This window comes from Orbicella franksi, chromosome 5 (genome assembly GCF_964199315.1).
Source record: "Orbicella franksi chromosome 5, jaOrbFran1.1, whole genome shotgun sequence".
Taxonomy (NCBI): Eukaryota; Metazoa; Cnidaria; class Anthozoa; order Scleractinia; family Merulinidae; genus Orbicella; species Orbicella franksi.
The window spans coordinates 18,786,035-18,806,707 of record NC_138149.1 but is presented as its reverse complement, the minus strand read 5'-3'; the positions used below and the strand labels follow the sequence as shown (position 1 = coordinate 18,806,707).

At 38.7% G+C, this 20,673-nt stretch overlaps 3 protein-coding genes across 4 annotated transcripts in view; 1 reads left to right on the top strand and 2 right to left on the bottom strand.

Annotated features, from left to right (window-relative positions):
• The window catches only part of LOC145487527 (uncharacterized), a 572,009-nt gene that overhangs the window by 154,491 nt on the left and 396,845 nt on the right, over window positions 1-20,673 (top strand). The gene's annotated exons all lie outside the window — the stretch shown is intronic.
• Window positions 1-20,673, bottom strand: part of LOC145487550 (zinc finger protein 830-like) — a 105,152-nt gene that overhangs the window by 20,401 nt on the left and 64,078 nt on the right. For both annotated transcript variants that reach the window (XM_081466378.1, XM_081466379.1), the window contains one exon: window positions 16,301-16,361. In XM_081466378.1, coding sequence (XP_081322504.1) covers window positions 16,301-16,361 — 61 coding nt within the window. The remainder of the gene's footprint in view (window positions 1-16,300; window positions 16,362-20,673) is intronic.
• Window positions 6,862-20,673, bottom strand: part of LOC145487565 (uncharacterized) — a 400,759-nt gene continuing 386,947 nt past the window's right edge. The window contains exon 2 of the mRNA XM_081466393.1: window positions 6,862-6,877. The gene's annotated coding sequence lies outside the window, so the exon portion shown is untranslated. The remainder of the gene's footprint in view (window positions 6,878-20,673) is intronic.

The following is a 20,673-nucleotide window of genomic DNA, read 5'->3' as shown; positions in this document are numbered from 1 at the left end:
GTAAAGTTTAGCATTAGTGTAAAGAATGGAGTTAAGAATTTTGTATTGAAATGCCTTAACATATGCTTCAAGGGCAACACTATGCGGGATCGTAAAAATTTGTTTAACTTCCTCGAGTGTAAAATGAAATTCATTTTTCAGCTTGTTTACAATAGTTGGAAAAAGAACCTTTCTGCTTACAAGTAAAGTATAATAGTCTTTAGATTTCTTCTTTGTCACATCAAATATATTTTCGTCAATTTTTAGAGAAAGTTCACCTGTTGTTAATTTATGAGTACTATTTTCTAAAATGGAAGGAATGGAGTATCGAAGACCAGCCCAAACTAAAAAATTAGTTTTCGAAATCCTGTTAGAAACTAGGGAAAAGGAATCTTTGTTATTTAAATCAAAGGATAGATCGTTGATATGAACTACACCAGCTTCAAAATAGCTTTTATAATAAACTGTTTTATTATTAATGAGTATTTGTTTGTTATTCCAAAGAATATAACGCCAGTTTTTTTCTGCACAGAACATATCTCTAAATTCTGACCACCACTGCAGTAATTCTTGATAGAATAGAGAAATATTCAGTGGAAGGATGCTAACATCATAGTTGCAATGAAACAAGAAAAGGCCGCCAAAGCGTTCTAGGTGATATGTCAGATACCTTTTCCAGGTGCCATCATTTGAGCTAACTATTCGTTTTAGCCATGCCAATCGAAGCGATATTATCATGCTATCAAAATCAATCATCTTTAATCCTCCGTTGGAGTGTTCATTTATCGCCGATCTACGTGTGACTTTATCAGGACCATGCCATAAGAATTGAAATAATAACTGGTTTAACTGACTTACAAATTCTTGTGGGGTAGGTATTAAAGATGACACATAAACAAATTTTGGGATTAATAGAGATTTGATAAGTGTAATTTTGCCATAAATAGAAAGACCTCTTGAGGACCAAATTCTAGTCAGGTTTTTAATACTGTCTAATCTTTCTATGAAATTCTTTTCAATAAGCAATTTTTGATCATACGTGTAATAAATTCCTAGAGCCTTTATTGGTTCGTTAGGCCATTTAATCCCAAAAGGCTGTGCTTTGCAGTTCCTTGAAGAACCTATCCACACAACTTCCGTTTTAAAACAATTAATCTGTAAGCCAGAGACAATCTTGAAATCATCTAATAGCCTAAAAAGAGCAGTAGCAGAGCTTGTGTCGGCAAGTATTGCTGTCGTATCATTTGCGTATTGAAGAATTTTTGTCTCCTCACTCCCAATAGAGATACCTTTTATATCTTTATTTTGTCGAATCGCAATTGCTAATGTTTCTATAGTAACTACAAAGAGGTAAGGAGAGAGCGGGTCCCCCTGTCGTACCCCACGTTCAAGCTTAAAGTATTCAGATGAAAGTCCGTTGTTTCACCCAGAACAGTGCTCCGCAGGTCATTTGAAACTTATGTCAGTTTAAAATTTATAGTTACTGCAAGTCCTGTGGTCAACAACATAGTGATCATGTACTGATATTAACATTTCCTACATTGGCTGTTAAATATTTTGCCAAAAACAGTCTCCACAGCACTTCCTTGTGTTGACTCGTAATGACTGTGACCAACTGAATTCAGAATAATCTAGCATGTAGCTGTATCCTAGATCATTCGATCATCTGTAGTGAGATGTTTTGACTGCGATAACTAAATTGTAACAACATTTTAAAATACAGGCAGATGCACTATGTTGAACACTTGCAATAGCTCTTAAAACTTGGGATTGCCATGCAGCTTTCTAAGTAGTCACTTGCATTATGTCACTATGTATTCTGTTTTGGTCTATTCCATTCTAAATTTGATATCCTAAACAGCAGCATGCTGTAGCTTCCTTTGTTTGATCACTACAGAGTAAGTGGATAAATTTAGTTTTTAGGAAATAAAGCAAAGTTAATTCCAAGCCCATAATCTTTTAGAATACCAGCTGGTAATTCAGCATTTGCTTCAAACACATTGGCTGGTTCTGCTCCAGGTGGGTTGACAATTATGCGTAACTATACACATGAAAGACTTATCATTTATTGATGTATAGTCTCCCACTACTACCAACATTCAAAGGAAAACAAGCATAAAGAAGTGGGAGATCAAAAATTATCAGCCATAAATGACTGAACAATAACATCAGATCCAAGAGTAGTAAATTTCTGTTAGAGATAACAATTTGAGACGGGCAGTGATCATGATAGTGAAAATTCACTGTAAATGAGATGATATCTTTAATGGCCTAGCATCCAAAGCAGGATCCAAAAATCTTGAACATTAGCCAAACAAACGGATGACATACGCACTACAAAAAAATAACATAACAAGAAAACATTGAGATGTAAAGGGAACAAGCCAAGCCACAAAATTATACTCTAAAACAAGGGTAGAAATCACACAATCACTCCCGTGAAATACCGTGAACATCTGACAAATCTAGGAAAATGCCCCAACTTCAAGTCCGATTTTGACCATTAAAATGGCGGGGTCTGCCTGGGCCCGCCGGACTTTTCTTAAAGTTCAACTCTTGAACTAAAGTTTCACGTAAAAATAATTCACAATACTGATCCCTGTTACCCAGCTAACAACCAAAAGAATATCCATGGCAAGAGCGTGTGGTAAACAAATGCTTTCAACATACCATGATCGGCAGGTATATTTTGCAGGTTGCAGGTTGCAATTTAATTTTAACTGGAAAACCTTTGTTAAAAAATGACGACGTTTCGATGTTGAGCTAACGTCATTATCAAGTCAAAATGATAGTTGATAAAAAATGTATAAATAGTCAGTAAAACAATTGTTCAATGGATGTGTTAAAATGTTTAAAGTTAAACAAAGAGTTTCGAACGGATGGAGTCAGTTTGTGTGTTCAAGCTTGGATTCCAAGCTGATTCTAAGTTAGAAATTTGATTGCCTCATCTATGAGATGCTTTGCATAAAGGAACAGAATCCAAGCTTGAACACGCAAACTGACTCCATCCGTGCAAAACTCTTTGTTTAACTTTAAACATTTTAACACATCCATTGAACTATTATTTTACCGACTATTTATACATTTTTTATCAACTATCATTTTGACTCGATAATGACATTAGCTCAACGTCGAAACGTCGTCGTTTTTTAACGAAATTTTTAACTTTCTCAATATGCTTCGAAATATTTTATCGCAATTTTTTATAGTTGAATGTTTAGAAAAATGGCTTCTTATTCGTAAACTGGAAAACCGCTGGCACTAAAAATAATTAATAACCTATATACTCGTCAGAGGTTCTTACATAAAGTAGTTCACGTCTTTCGCGTATTGAAACACGGTCGATCCGCTATTTAGCTCTTATTAACCGAGCAGGAGGTCTGTATGGGAGAATCTTGACTGAGGTCGTGAGTACAGACTGAACGCAGTGAGGTCTGTACACACAACCGAGGTCAAGATTCTCCCATACAGACCAACTTAGCTCGGTTAATAAGATGTTTACTATATGGCAAAGAAGAAAACTTTAATTCGTTTAATGTAACTGATTTGCTGACATTTTGCTTGCAAAAGGAAATGAACTTAACTTTAACCTGCCGAAATTTGCTCGTCCTCTTTACCTTTTTTTTTGTCATCAGGCTTTTTGGCACTTCCATAAATGATTGAGAAGAAAATAAAAGAAAACGGTGAATATTTTTGTATTTGAGTTTGCTACTTTTTCAATGCAAAATGAAACCGATCTACATGCCGGTCTAGATGGGAAAATCCAGACTGCGGTCAATATCAATTTCAGCCAATCAAATTCGTGAATTTGGTAGTTCCCAGTCCTTGTGAGACGCAGCCATATAATAAAAGTACTTATTGATCGACACGCTGATTGCATGAGACCAGTGAAATCTCTCCAAAGCCATCTGGATGGCCGCTCCACAGATGTTTCCATTCATTCCAGATTTAGCTCGGGTCTTCCCTCAACAACAGACGATTGCCATCACAAATGAAGCAAATAAATAAAGAAATGAAATAATATAAGTCTTAAGATTTTAACTGATGGAATATACTAGCACAACCTCAGTGTGCTTTTATTTTGGTACTCACAGGGAAGAAACCAAATTCAGCAGATATTTCAGATGACTTTTCAGATGTTTCTTCAAAAACGATAATTCATTGCAGGCTTAAAATAATAGGAATATACTCTCCTCCCATTGCTTCAGCCGATGTGGCACTTAGGTGGAAGCCACCTTACGGAGCGATTGTAAATAGTGTTATGTAACAGCCACAGTAAGTCTACCACCTGTACATTTCTTTTAAGGACGGTGCCTACTAAATAGAAAGGTTTTTGTGCCAGGTTAGGACCTTGCGGAAAAAGTAGATCTTTGCAAGGGCTAGCAGGATCCATAAAGAAAAAAGAGGGTAGCCACGCATTTTTTTGAGATGATTAGCCCTGAATCTCAACAAAAATGCTGACATCAGCATTTTCTGAAAATAGAAGGAGAGGATATTTCTTCACAGCTTTCTTTAGAATTCGCCTTTACATACAGAAAAGCAAACACATTTATAAAGATCTGAAAACTACATGGTAAACGGTAACTTAAAAGCCATTTTTGGTATGTTTTTAATAACAAAATCATTGCAACAGCACTTTTAGCATCTCTGACAGCCTTCCTCTGTTTCAGCTAAAATACAGTCTAAATATCTTTTGCTCACAACCAGAAACTAATCACCTGCTGAGTAGGCTTGCCACTTCCATTTCATAACATAAAATACAGGGTTAACCACGCATTTTTTAAAGTTATTGATCCTTCTTTAAACTTTTTATGGTGCCTGTTACATTTTTTCCTGTCACCTCCCCAGTAAGTGAAACATTTGCGTATCTCGCACTTGTTTTGCGCGTGCACTACGCCATCTGCAGGTACATGTTTACAGTTGGATTTCAGTATAATTTTCGACAGATAACAGCTAGTTTTTCAGCTGGAAGACATTGACAGTGGTTAGCGATATGCTGCAGTTCTGGTGTTCCTGGTTCAAGTACAGGTTCATTAAACTTGATTTGGTCACAAAAGGAAAATTTTGCTTTCAATTTAGTCCTGTACTTGGTAGCGTAGTTGATTGTGTCATGTCAACCCAGCGCGCGCGTGGCGCTTAAACCATGCCTTACGTGATGCGCAGAATGTGTGTGCACTAACAAAAGTAGGCACCGTCCTTAAGTGCCAGCAGTTTCCAGTTATAATTAAATTTCAACCTGCAACCTGCAAAATATAGCTGCCGTAGCATGATTGCCATTGACTAGTTCTGATGCAAAAATTGCACTTGAGGCTTGGCAGACAACTGGTCAACTTAAAAATAGATGATCTAATGCACTTTGTTTCCGGCACTGCCAGCGCATACGCAGTGCAACAGTACGTTTAGATTGGCTAATCACTCATAGGAAACATAGATCTCCTGAACAGCGAATTTTCCGGAAACAGCCTTCCACAAAGAAGCAGCTGACTTCTTTATGATTCTTTTATACTGCTTCCGCCACCTGCTCCCCCATCCCTCAAAGACAAAAAATATTGGCGGTGGGATTGCATTACATTGTTCTCGATCTCAAATGACAACTACACAATTACACGTTTCATGATAATATGTATAAAGGAAATACTGCCAGTAAATGGTTCGGGAATTGCTCCCTTATATTGTGGTCTAGCAGTAAGGTGGACGTACAGTCATATGCAGTAAGGTGGACGTACATTTAGTCATATGTTTTCCGTACACGATCATTTATCGAAGGAGGTATTTGTTGGAAAGGTTTATCTACATGCTCTAACACCACTCTTTTGAGCATTTGCTAGATTTTAACTAGAAGTATATTGTTGTAGTACATCGTCAAGCATTCCACATACCGACCAACACGACGAACCGCTCAAGTAAGACATAAAACAGTGAACAGTTCCCACGAGTTCTTGTTCGCAAGTAACTTCAGGTCGCTCAAACCTCTTTTGTGAACTGCTTTACAATTACATGGTATTTAGTTTATTCTGTAATTGTGTTAGATAAAATGCGAGATGTTAAGAAGGCTAGGGTTAAGGAAATCTGCCTTTGGAATGTTCGGCGCTAACTTGTCAATTGATTTGCATAAGTGCTAGCGAATTTCAGCTGATGATACTACCTAGAGGAATTCCGAGCTTGAAATTCGACTTTCAGTAGATCACACTGTTAATCACAGGCAAGAGGATCTTTCCAAAGGCCTAAGCTATAAATCAGACGTGATTTAAATTAATTTTAGATTTTTTTCTACTCAAGCCAATTAATTTAAAGTTGTTAACCCTCAGTTCATGAATATATCATGTGTCATTTGAGCTGAGTATGTTATGTAGATTTTCGAATTTCTCAGAGGGAAATACTGCGAGTTCGAGCATGAAACTTGCCATGGTATTTTTTATTATTGTTTAATAATGATAGTTCATGGCTGTAAAATATAATAATCGAAAAGTGAGGTACCAGATGCACTTTAAAGCTGTTAAACATGACCTATATTTTGCCGCCATTTTTAACATGCTTCAGAGGTGTTTTTAAATTGGTTCGGAAAACCGCTATACCAACATATCAGAGATTAGTTTAAAATGAAAAATGAATTTGAATGGTTGTTCCACATTTGTGGGAAGTTTGAAGTCAATTGAATTTATTTTAAGACCTTAGCAGCACTTCACTCAAACACCTTATTTCGGTCGTTTTATTATACGAAAAACCGCATTTGACCACGCTTTCAAATTTTTGTGAATTTCTGAAAAATAAAAATTTGCTGGAACCATTAAATATGATTTTTAGAATTAGGTCACCTAAGGGTATCTTTGTGCAAAATATGAGCAATTTGCCAAATGGGTCGTTGACTGGCATTTCTTGGTCCCAACAGTCAGCCATTCTTAAATGGATTCTGTAACAAACTAGAGAGAAGCTATGTGAGATCCTTTTTTCTACGTTTTTAATCTAACGAACTTATTGACTGACGAACTTATTTGAACACAAATCAATGGATATTTTCTGTAAATGAACAGCAAAAGGTGTAGTAATACTACTGTTAATTAACTAACCAGTGAGACAATCTCAGATAGTGCAGAGTGCCATCGATAGTTCTGGCACGGTAGTCCCATAAGTACTCACCCCTGCTTGGTTCACTTCCGGTTTGTATCTACCTTGGTAGTCTGCTAGGGCTTTTCCCCTTAGCAGTGAGTACGTTTCAAGGTTGTATTTTCATTCAAGGTCTGAAAATTACGTACAATTACTGTTTGTCATGACAGCTTTTAAATTTTACTCTGGTGTTTTATGATGATTTTCGTTCATTTTAAATTCAATAATTCGTTGAACAAACGTGACAATTTAGCTCTTCGTGCCAACTTTGTAACGTGATACTTTTGTTTTCCTTGCAAAGGTATGTAACATGAAACTCTTGTTTTCTCCAAAACACAAGGAAGATAAGCTTGTTTTGGGGATAAATGAAAGAAAGTTAAATATCTGACGAAGAAATGGAAGAGAAACAATTTTGTTTTTCCTCAAAATGCAAATTTTCATATCACAGATGAACAGGGACTAATTTAATTATCAGATAGTCACGGAATACCACTTTCTTTTTCTGTTGCCACCTTTGTTGTTAACAGTAAAACAATTCAAAATTAATACACAACAATATCGATTGATACCATTGGGAAGCGTTTCAATGAGAAGTGTTGAAGGTAAACAGCGCTACTTGGCTGATGTTATCCTGCGTTGATGAACGAGTCTCCTCAAAGACTGATTAAATTAATTTGTGCTTTCATTAGATGCCACAGAGTCTACAGCAATATTTGAGCACTTTCCTGGTTTCTTTTGTCACAAATTTACAATTTGCTGAATATTAAAGCCACTAACTTGGGAACTTTTTGGTCTCTCTTACAGACACAGTTAAGGCAAGAAATAAATAAGCTGCTAATGAGAAACTTCACATTTCCCTTCTTTATTTAAACCCTGACAAACATACCATTGTAGTTTGAAAACAGCAGATGATATTTGTTGAACCGACCTGTGGGTAATTCTAAAAGATATGTTTAATTTTTGCACTAAAAAGGGACAAGTGGCGCTACCTAGTACCTGACATTGTGTGACATAAAAAACCGCGTGGAAACATAGTATGCAACACTTATGATGCTAGAATGCATGCCTCTTACAGTTGGGTTCTACCATAAGGAAAACTACTAAACATTTGTGTGTTATCCCGTATGCAATGTATCCTCCACCTAATGGATAGAAGACAAATGCTAACTAATCTGCGCATGTATTTAGAGAGAACTGGTTTTGTTCTTAAGAGAATAGTACCACAAGGAGAGCAAGGGGTTACTTGAAACAAATATATAGCTTTGCGATGTTTACTTCTAGCTGACGTAGATATAACACGTTTTAAGTAGGGTACATGTGTACCTCTCCCAGCTCTCCCCCACCATTTCCTTGTCTCTACACTAATTAATTAATTGAAATTAATTAATTAAACAAACATTAAAGTTTACACTTAGCGCCTTAGTTCGTTAGCGGCAGGCAGTCCCCAAAACCATCCCAATAGTGCATTCTGCACTAAAAAGGAAACTTTTCTGTATTAACAATGCATAATATTACTGTGAATAATGCAATGTTAGTAATGTAGTAAATAAATGTAGTAATGTAGCAATGTAGCAATGTAGCAATGTAGCAATGTAGGAATGTAGGAATGTAGCAATGTAGGAATGTAGCAATGTAGGAATGTAGTAATGTAGTAATGTGGTAATGCAGAAAGGTAGCTACATAGTGATGTGGCAATATAGTATTTAGAATTGTAATTGATGTAGTATGAAAGTAATGTAGCATTAATCGTAGAGTTACTATGAGTAATGTAGTATTGTAAAAATGAATTTTAAGTAATGTTTGTATTGTAATAATTATAAAAATATCCTACAGGTGAAAATTGCATTTGAAAAGTTTGATTGCTTACTGTTCGACGACTTTTAAAGTCGGAAATAAAACAAAACTTGATAAAAAGGTTCCGATATAATTTATGCTCTTTCCAATAGCTCTCTCTCTCTCTCTCTCTCTCTCTGTGACTCTATTTATGTTTACAAAACTGCACATGATGTAAGGACATTATGTTGATATTTACAGGGTTGTTCATTATGGCCCATCGTATGTGTAATTTCTCTTTCCTGTTTGTAGGGAAGAGTCAATAAATGTTTTTATCCTTAAATTTTATGACTTAATTACATATTGTCATTGGCCATTCACTGAAAAAATTAATTAGACGGGGCAGAAAATTACTCTTTTCTCAACCACCCCATGGTACTCAACTAATGGTGACATCAGAAATATAAAAGCTACATTTCTTGCATCAGAACAATATGAACATGCCACAGAAGTATTTTGAATTTTAAAACTATCAACAGAATTGTAAAGGTGTTTTTGTTTAGACTGATTTTTGTTTTTGTGCCAGACAACTGACTTCAGTCAACAGCTCAGTTGGTAGAGCACTTGGAAGAATCACAATGGTAATGGGTTGCCTAGGAATTCAATTCAGTCCAGAAAGTTTTTCAAACTTTGTTTTTGCAACTGATAAAGTAGCATACATAAATAAATTGAGATGATCTTTTATGCAAAGATATTTCATCACTTTTACTCAAGAGTGTTCTTCTGACTGTTTACAAGAAGATTGAAATCATGTGCATTGATGTAGCAGTTTTAAAGTGGTACTATGATCAAATTTTTCTTCCTTGATTTTTTAGGTGTATCACATAGAATTCCATGAAGGAATAAAAACGCCGTTTACCGTTTGCAAATATCTGCATTAGTTCTGGAGATATTTAAGTTTGAAAAATGTGTAAAATATGCAAATGAGATGACTGATGACGTCATACACTCGACCCAATTTTATATCAAGTATATAAATAGAGCTATCTTGGTCAATTTGCAGCACAGACCATTGAAACTTGGTAGGCTAGTAGTTCTACAGGAAACACACCTACCACTATAAAAAATTATGTTCCCATGGCAACTCACTCTCTTCCAGTCCCCACCCACTTGATTTCAATATGTTAGTGATTTTCAGCTCGCAAAACATTACACGAGGCCACAAACTTGAGCTAACATATTTATATGCTTGCTGGATCAAGCATATGAGGCACCATTTGCAAATATCAAAATGGAACACCAAAGGTGGCCAGAAATGCCTTTAATATTGGGAAGGTCTGGAACCCAGTATGTTGTCATGGTAACCAAACTGTTAAGCTCATATTGTGGAGCACATTTAGTAGAATCTTACTGCAAAGAATCAAACATTTCCGATCCAAATTGGCTGAGATATCTTTCTTCATCATCTTTGATGAAAATTTGGTCGAGTGTATGATGTCATCACTGGCCTAATTTGCATATTTTAAAAACTTGAATATCTCTGGAACGAAAAGAGATATTTGAATATAGTAAACAGCATTTTTCTTCTCACACAGGCTACTTATTTATGTTTTAAAATGGCTGCGATAGGAAAGATGCGATTTTCGTCATAGTACCACTTTAAACTAAAAGGCTCACTTATGAGCTACATATATTACATATGGAGGGCTAGATTTCGAGTAAAAAAAGGTGAAGTTCTTACAATGAAAACCTATACATATACATTGGCAGCACCTACATGTGCAACTGGCTCAAATTCTTCCTGTATACATTGTATGACCTCATACCCATTGCATTGCAAGGTTTTGTTACACCAGGTATCATGAGACCTCAGTAATCAAGCTTTATTGACCAGGAGAGCCTGGATACTAAGTAATTTATGTCTGGTATGATCAGTTTTAATGCTTCACATTGTCATACAATAACTGAGAAAATGAATGGTCTGTCTGCATTAATATTTTAGTTGACTGATGCAACTCTTGATGAACACTTAATAGTGCGTGTTTTTGTGACCACTGATAGACTGAATGAAATCAATGGTCATTGAAGTGTACTGCTGGCAGTCTTTAAGTTGCACTGTGCGCACGACGCCGTCGTTCCCAGGGTAGATCTGGCTCACTATGGTGAGTGGTCATGTTCCACAGTTCTTGTTGTCAGCCTTCATGATGACAAAGTCTCCCAGCTCTGGATGAAACTTGCTGACTGTGTGTGCTGGGTTATGTCTCTCTCTCAATGCTGTAAGGTATTCTCTTCGCCAGCGATTCCACATTTTATCCTCGTATACTTGCAGATAATTAACATGTCACCAGATATCTTGGTCTTTGATTCTCCATGCCTCCTCCTCTGATAACTGGTTTGTTCGCCGGAACAAAAAAGTTGAAGGGGTCAAGGTTGGTAGCTCAATGTCATCCTCCACATAGCTCAACGGGCAGCAGTTAATCTGTGTTTTGACATTGAGCAAGACTTTGCTGAGCTCAGGCCAGGTTAGAGTAGCTCCACCAATAACTTTGTACATGGAGGTCTTGATGACTTGGATCAACCGCTCAAACTGACCCCCCTACCAGGGGCACTTCTAGAAGACCCTGGAGGCGCTCGTCCTTCCGTAACTGGCGAAGCCAGTTTTCAGCTTTCACAAAGGTACCACCATTATCTGTGTAGGTAACCCGTCGTCTGCCATGACGAGCGATTAAACCCTTGAGGCATGTAATGAAGCTCTCTGTTTCCAGGTTAGGCATTAACTCTAGGTGAATGGCTCTTTACAAGCTGCACACAAAAATCAACAAGTAGGCCTTTCCTTCCTTTTTTTGTCTATCTTGCACTTGATGGGTCCAGCGAAGTCCGTACCCATGACTTCAAATGCTGTACCAACTGTGGTCCAGTCTTCAGACAACTGGCCTGGTACTGGTATTGCTGCCGGTGTGGTACAGAATCTCTTGCAACCGAAATACTTACTTTGCACTGATTTGACTACACTGCAAAGCCTGGGGACCCAGTATTTCTCATGCATGGCTGCCATTGTTAAACCAACTCCCCCATGGAGCATCTGGTGATGAACTTGTTGGATCAGCTTTTCTGTGAACCTTGAGCTGTTTAGCAAGTATACTGGAGTCTGTCCTTGTATCTGTCCATGACATGTCATCACTCCCTTTGCACTGGGTTATAAGTTGAGCTGTCACTAACCTTGGGTAACGTGTAGATTCTCTATCTCGCTGTTGAATTCTCTGGATCTACCATACACATACGCCCTCTATTTCTTCTGTGAGTAGAGGTCCAAGTTTTCTGTCTTGATGCTTGGGGTTGTAAATGAATCTCTTGACCCATGCGCCGACTCTCAAGGTTCGTCACAGGTTGGTGTGTTCGAGGAGTTTGTCGAACTTGTCTTTATCAGGTTTAGTTTGCGTCAGGTTTAACACTTCTCTTATGATCTTGGCTTCAACTTCTGATGCTGGGGATGACTGTGTGACTGGGTTGTCTGGCCACTTAGACTTGTTTAGCAGCCACTCTGGACCTCTTTGCCAATAGGCTGATTGAACTGATCCACCTCTGCTCCCAAGGTCTGTAGGGTTTCCTCTGTGGGCACATATCTCCATTCGATCTCCTTATGCAACTATATCTTGGCAACTCGATTTGTAACAAACTGCTTGTACTGCCCATTTCCCTTGATCCAATGTAATGAAACAGTGCTGTCTAGCCATCCATACATGGTCTCTAGGGCATTGAGCATGTTCATTAACAGGTTGGTAGCCATGTGTGCCGAAATCAATTCTAGGCGTGGAATAGTAAGTCCTTGCTTGGAAAGACAAGCCTTGGCGGCTACTACAGACTGAGCGTTGCCTGATTGTTGGCGGAAAACATTTTACTGCGTAAACTGCTGTTCCTTCCCCTCGTTCTGATGAGTATCTGACGAGAAAGAGTGCCGCTCTACTTCTTGTATTGCTTCTCAGTAACATACCATTGATCGTGGTACTTGCTGCTCAAGGAGTAACTGTTCCTCCTATTTTCTCCGTCGCTGTAGCAGTTCTTCATTGATCTTCGTGTCCCAGGATACTTTGGTTACACATACTTCACGATAAATTTGTTTTACAGTTAGAGTCAACGTGCCATCAGTCCTAAGGGATCGTAAATCTTAACTATCTTCCCCAATATCCCTCCTTTGGTTGGTTGCACTTCTTCTACATGTATCACCACTGCTAAGGTATGTTGCTGGTTGGTCCATGTCGGTCCCAACATCTTTGACTCACTCGGTTTCACACCGTTGAATATCTGGAGGGCTGCTTCTTTGTGCTGCTGCACCTGGCTTGCGTTTTGTCCACCAGATAGGAGATCATCGATGTATGAGCTGTGTCGAAGTTCTGCCACCATTTCTGGTTCTCGCTCTTGCCAAGCATCGAGATGGGCCTCGATAACTCCCCCAAGGAGAAAGGGCAATGGGGCGAGACTAAACAATGCACGCGTGAAGTGTAGTACCTCTAACTCTGCGATTTCACTTTTCTTCCAATGGAATCTCGATGCATCCCATACACACTCACAAATTTGAATTTGTAAGAAAGCCTTCTGGATACCGGTGGTCACTGCTATTGGGTATGCTGTCTCACTAGGATGTCCCACAGCTTGTTTTGCAATGGAGGACTCGTTCAACGATGAGGCACTCATTCAACGATGGTGAATCTGCCAAGGCATCATACACAATGCCCATCTTGATAGTTTTGGCTGTTTCCCTGATCACTGCCTTGTGTGGAATGTAAAATTCCTTTCCTTTGATTTCTTGTGGCACAACTTCAACTATGCTGTTCTGTTGCTGCTCACGTATAATTGCATCATGCTCATTGTTGAAATTGTTGCGCTGCAGTTTTCTGATCAGATTTGACAGGCGTTGCAAGCTTCCCTGTTTGTTTGTTGGTAGTTCTGGGTGGTTTCCCAGGGCTCAAAATTAACGGTAACCCATTAACCAATGGTTAGTGGTTTTCAACATTTGGTTACTAAAAATGTGCCCAAGTAACCTGACATGGCTAGCAAAAATTTTCATTAAGTTAAGAATTATTATCATTCATAGAAAATTTTCTTACAAATAAATATTAATTTTCATGAAAGGCTGATGTTTCTTTTCTTTTTTTGCATAAGATTGTTTTCTATCTTGAACAATTTGTTGTTCTAAAAGATATGCTAAAATCATAATCGCACAACGAAAAACGCTCACTTTGCAGAACTCAAGGTAACCAGGCCTTTGGATGGGGAGATCTGGACACAGCCTTAATAAAATTACTTCCGCCATTTTGCTTATTTCAGCATTTGTTTTGTTTTTCTTTTTTTCTGGAAGTGACTCGTTAGTGCAAACTGGTTATTATACAGAACAGGTGCAGAAATCATTGAATAGTTTTCTCAGAAAAATACCGCCGCCTGAAAGTTATGAAGAGGAAACAGTAGATCGACCATTTAGTGAATTTGCAGATTTTATGTAAACTCCATGTTAAAAATGGTTTGTCTTTTTGGGGGACACTTACATAAATGACAAAGGTTGTCGTATTTTCGTCGAAGTAAACAGAAAAACAGAAAAGAAAGGACAATGCAAAAAGTGTTAACTCATCTATATTTTATTTTAAAGGTCACTGTGTAATTTGAACCATCCATACATTATTTCGCCCCATTTATTTGCACAATTTTTGATTAATATATTTAAGATTCATGAACAGATTCTTGGATAATGAACTTCAAAATTTGGTTAGTAAAATTTATGTGCACTGACCCGAAGGGTTAGTAGTCCAAAAAATTAATTTTGAGCCCTGTTCCCTTGGCATGGTAATCCAGTTTCGTACCACCCTACTGGTGAGTGTTTAAGTTTTTGCTTGAACTAAGCATGCACTATGCTCTGGTCATAGATAGATAACTTAGATAACTTTATTTCAACTTGGGTTGATGAGGCTGATTAGGCCTCTAGCAAGATTATGCTAATTTTCATGTTCTGGCGAGTCTGCTAGTCCGAGCACATCAAGCCTGCAGAGATCTTCATGATCACATTGGGACATTTGCGTCAGTAGCATCGTACTCTTGTCAAATTCTGCTCTGGGGCTCATAATGAACCATCCTAACTTCATCTTCTCTGCTACTGGATCTCCATCTTTACTGATAAGAGGCCTCATTTTTCATTTTGATCCAAGCATATTCGCCACTTCCTAGCACAACATGTACGGGAAGTTGTGTTTTGGTGTCTGTGTCTTCTATCTTGATTCCTTTCTTGCATGTTTCGGATTGTCAATTGTCAACAGTTCTGCTTTGTTCACTTTGGTAAGTTTCACATCCATCTGAAAGCTGCCATCTGGGGATCCCTTGACTGCATCGTACTGTTTAAGCCTCACCTGTGAACTAATGAGCATATCCACACGTTTCCTTTTGGTCTTGTATGGTTTTTTCTTAAGTAGATCCAGCAGTTTAGCAGAGACACACGAGCTCCCAGCATGGGAGTCACTGGCAAAATGCCCTCGTTGTTCTGGCGCACACTCATTGATGTTTGCTTTGGATGGTCCCCCTTTGATGTTGAGTCACATATCCAAGTGTGATGACATTTATGGCAGTGTTGACACGTAGTCTAGCTGAAGCACTCTTTCACTCGATGATTTGGCGTGGCGCAATTGAAACATACTTTCTTTCTTGTTAGTATTTGTCTACATTACTCTATGCTAGTAATTTTCTGATATTTAGCTGATCTGTGACGCATTCCTTCTGATCGTGATCTCATAGTTGAAACAGCTTGTCACGGTTCCGTTTGTGATTGTGTTGATCTGATGTGTCTTTGTCTATTGTTTTGGAGTCAACTGGATTTCAACTTGTCCATTGTTTCACCACTTGGCATAACTGGACGAAATCCCAGTTTTCCCAGTCTGGATCCGTTCTTACGAGATCTCCACGGATTGCTGGTAGCTTGTCTCGTGTCATAGGCATGTTTCCATTTACTTGATGTAGTTTTTGCATGCAAATAGCTCCCCCTAACTGTGAGATGGCAAAAGTCAACTGGGCATTTCTAAATGATTTAAAGCACTACCCTTTTAAATATACGAAGTGCTTTGCAATTGTTCAACCTCTATCCTCACACTGAGATAAAACACACTTTTAAAAATAGTCACGTGACTGATAACGTCATTACGTCAAGTATGCTGAAAAAATATTTCATGGAAAGTGTTATTTTCACATACCGTAGCATTCTCCCCAGACTTCAAAGGTGACAAAGTTATTTGACACACAAATGTTTCAGTTGCAAAGGATGCTGGGAAGGTTCTTATAATAAAATATCATATAACATTGTTAATTATTATAATTATTATGCATTATTATACGTGGTGATTAAAATGTAAACTTAATCAATCCATGAGGTTTTATTTAAGACTATTTTCATCAAGACTGACTTTCATACCTTAGCATCTAGCCTTGGATCATCAAAAAACCCTTCAGGAATACCCTCTGTAGAATTCTCACTTTGATGTGGATAAACAGAAAATATAGGTTCATGAGTACAACTGAATAAAATTCTAACAGATGCAGTAACAACAACATATTAATCAAGCATTTATAGCGAAAGGTAATTTTAACTTGACCTAAGTGCGAGTGTTCAGGAAATAGGTTTTGAGGCAGCAAATGCCATTGAATATTGGACGAGTCAAAGGGTGTACAAGTTAAACTCATGAATAGACCAGGCGAATAAAATTATTTTTACACCTATTTATATGCTATACATAGTTTGAGTACTTCTTATAAAGATACCATTACAAAGCAACACTAGTACATTCATAACATACAAAATGACAGAGTAATGAAATGGCTGGACAAATGTGTATAAGCTGTTTCCTAGCACTTGATTTGGGTTCTGGTTCTGGTTCTACTTGTAGTCTAACCATGTTGTGACTTTTGGATGATTCAACCCTGAACAATTACAAGAAAAGCATGGCTCTTACAGTGAATCCTAGATCAGAATAGAATGCCATTGCTGCTCTAAGAGAGCAAACTCACTCTGTACAGGTGCAAGTAGGATATATTGCGTGTTTAAAAGACAACAAGCTGATTACTTCCTTGCCGAGATGGTCAAGTTCAAAGTGCAGTAGTGTGAGTAAAATCTGGTAATTCAACAACCCAGTGTGGGAATGGAGACACTCAATGCAGAGGCTCTGCCTTTTAGATATGAAACTGGACACTAAAGGTGTCGACCCAGGGGGCAAATATTCTTATTAAAATAGTGAGGGATGAGGATGTCCCAGTTGTTATGGAGAACTCTGACTGAGACAGACTTCTTAAACTGATTTTATCACATAAGATTCTTTGAACTTTTAACTCTGAACCTTGATTGATGAACGCAATCATTGGAGAGTGTGTTGAAAACTGGTACCAGTGACTTTTGCATGATCCCCCCCCAACTGAACATCATACTCTTGGTAAATTCTTCTTGAATGTGCTCTTGTTGGTGAATGTTACTCTCTGTTAGTCTTATTTGAAGCTTGCCCAGTTGTGTACATTAATTTCTTCTACAGAGGCCACAAACTGTTTCCTTTGCAGAAATGTTTTGTTTTTGTATCATTTTGTCTATTTTAATGCATTTCTCTTACCAACATCCCCCTGTAAAGTTCTGCCACCAACACCAACTCCACCAATGCAGCCGCTGCGCGCAGTGGCGGAGGTGGCGGTGCGCTGAGTTGGCGTTGACGACGGTGCTAATGGCGGCGGCAGCGCACTGCATTGACGGCGGCTGCGGTGGTGGCGGTGGCAGCAGTAGCGTTGGTGGTGTTGGTGTTGCTGGCAGTGGTGGCAGAGTTGATGGTGGTGTTGGTGTTGGTATGGCATTGGTGATGGTGGTAGTGGGTGAATTCCCAGATTGTATATGAGTTAAAAAATGTATTTATGCTGAAGTGCTGGCATCTTTTACGACCATTACCAGCTAGAAGACATCGCAATGAAACGAACTTGTGCTGTGTGTTCACTGACATTTTCCCATATGGGTGATTTTAAACGGTATGTGACAAGTGTTCATAACAAGACCCGCTACTCTTGCCAGTGTGGTAAAATCTTCAGTCATTAAGATGTTAGACTCTGCCATCAAAGGACTTGTCCTAAGTGATCAGACTCTCAATCCCTGTAACTTGGCCCCTACATGTCCGGTGAGCTGACACCCAAGACAAGTACCACACCCTCCTTACCCTGGTTAGAAGCCAACTTGCAGAGTGGAATGGGTATGAGCAAGACCTACGACCCATGTTTTCGTGTACCAGGCAGCATGCAAATCGTGGGACCCACCTTGAGTGGAAAGACCACATGGTTGTCCAAACTGATACAGGATGCAGTCACCTATTTTCGAGATGACATTGGAGACAGTGCATGTTTTCGACAAGCCTTGTACTGTTATGGCTCCTCCTGAAATCCAGCTGACACCCATTACATTAAAACATTGGGGCAACGTTGGATGGGTGATGCAAAACTTTTTATGCCTCTGTAGGAACGAGCCACTGCTCAGCCCTATGGGTATTTAGTGGTGGACCATCACCCACAAACCCCAGAGGAAATACGTTTCGTTTTAATGTATTAAAAGATGAACCAGGGTATATTGGAGTTCTACAACCCATGAAACAACACTAAATCATGTAAATACAGGTGTTTAATGAAACTGTTAAAGCAAATCTTTGAAAGTGTGTATTCTTTCAATTATGACAAATAGCATCAGCAGTTTTCACTCTCCAGGAACCCATTGTTCTTTAAACAGCCTGTTCAGTAGAAATCGCCTCTCATGAATGGCCAGTTCTGTGGATTCTAACCAGTCATATCCCTTTTCCTCCATTAATTCATCTCTGGTTGCTACTACGATAGATGGAGTCCTTTTTCAAGGCACGCATCCATTTCAGATCTTCCAACAACACATCTCTCAAGTCTTCTCTGTAAAGAGGAAGCAGGCTATTGTATGCTATAATTGCTGCCATTTCCTGTGAATCTCCAATTTTCTGAAACTTGACTCCATTTCAAATGCCTACCCATGGATTTCCTCTTCCCACTCTGGTTCTTCATCTTCTTCCTCCTCTGGTTCGTCATTTTCTTCCTCCTCTGATTCATCCTCTTGTTCTTCATATTCGTTACCCTCATCGTGTTTGTCTTCTTCCACTATCTGTTCATCCTCACTAACGTCCCTCTCATTGTACTCCATTGTGATCTGCATGGTCTGACCAAATGTCTCACGACACACTTCCTTCCTTCCTTCCTTTATAAATTTTTCAGTGTATTGGGTGTTCTTTGATACAAAACATCATGCACTTCCATGCGATGGAGTTAACAAGTGGGATTCACTGGTAACAGCAGGTACTCGTTCTCACACCCCTTGGGGTTTGGACAGATGGTATTTGCGAAGCTCACACAATGAACACGCGTTGGATAATGGCACAACTTGACCATGTTGCTGTGTTTCACCAAGTCCCGAGTATAAAAATTAGGATTTTTTGAAAACACAAGTTTTTTCCACATTCACCTTTGTCTCCCTGCTAATTTTAGGGTTGGGGTTATGATGCAAACCATTTAGGGTTAATATGCAAATTAGCAGAGTCACATGGTCTAAAAACAACCCTCTGATTGGTCCAAATGGTTGGCCGAGTAAGGGACTGAGTACATCCGATAGGGGGTATCCCTCTTTCCATGAAGCCAGCCCACAGAGGGGACATCCCCCTTTCATGATGTCAGCCCACAGAGGGGGTATTCCCCTACCATGATGTCATCCTGTAGAGGGGGAGGGGGTATCCCCCCTACAATGACATCAGCCCATAGAGGTAGATAGATAGAAAACTTTATTTCATTACGGTAGTTTTGTTCAAAAATTTACAATTCTTGCTCTTCACAAAAGCCGTGCAACTATAGATAAGAAAAGATGAGAAAAATACAATCAATGTTTAATTTATACAATATTAAAAGTGGCTAGTTTAGATATCAATACTGAGGTCAAGAGATTTCAGTTTGTTCATAAAAGTTTTGAAGGAGAACTCTGATTTCATATTATTAGGGAGTGCATTCCAGATCTTAGCCCCCATAAACTTGAAACTCTTCCAGTAATAGTCCGTTCTGGCCCTTGGTACGGCAATATCATCCTGTGATGTTCTGAGGTTGTATACAGAGGCTTCCACTTTTTCTGAGAAAATATGTTTTAAATAACATCGTCGTTCTGTTGACAATTTTGAACATCATCAGGGTTTTTTGGTTATTCCTTCTCTCTAAGTTTATTTAATATTTCCTTTGTTGGAGTCAAATAATCTGCACCGGTAATCACCTGCGCCGCTTGATTTTGCAGTTTTTGGAGTTTATTGCATAGGTTGTCCCCCTTTTGTGATGTCAGCACCCAGCGAGGGGGAGATTTATGGGCCGTGGCCATCTTGAATGAGGATAGCACTACCTTCAGTGGTGCCTCCTGGTTTTTTTAACCTGAACCCTCCACTCCCATTTTGGTGCCACTTTTCTCCAACTTTGATGGGCAGCCATCTTGAATCCATTCATTTTGCACCCACTTGCTCCACCCTAGCCTTATCACCCCACTTTAACCACTTTACTCCACCTGGCTGGTGGCCAGTGACATCACGTTTTCTCGAACTGCTATTGGTGGCCATTTTGAATAAATTATAAAGATGGGTTCACCGGGGTAATTTGGCAGCCATACTACTACTGTGAAGCATTCTTTGTTTTCTGGTTGCCTGTTGATTTGTTCAATCTATGAGTTTTGCTAACTCTTCTACCGGGAATTTTAGTCTAATACACTTTTTAGTGCAGAGTGCA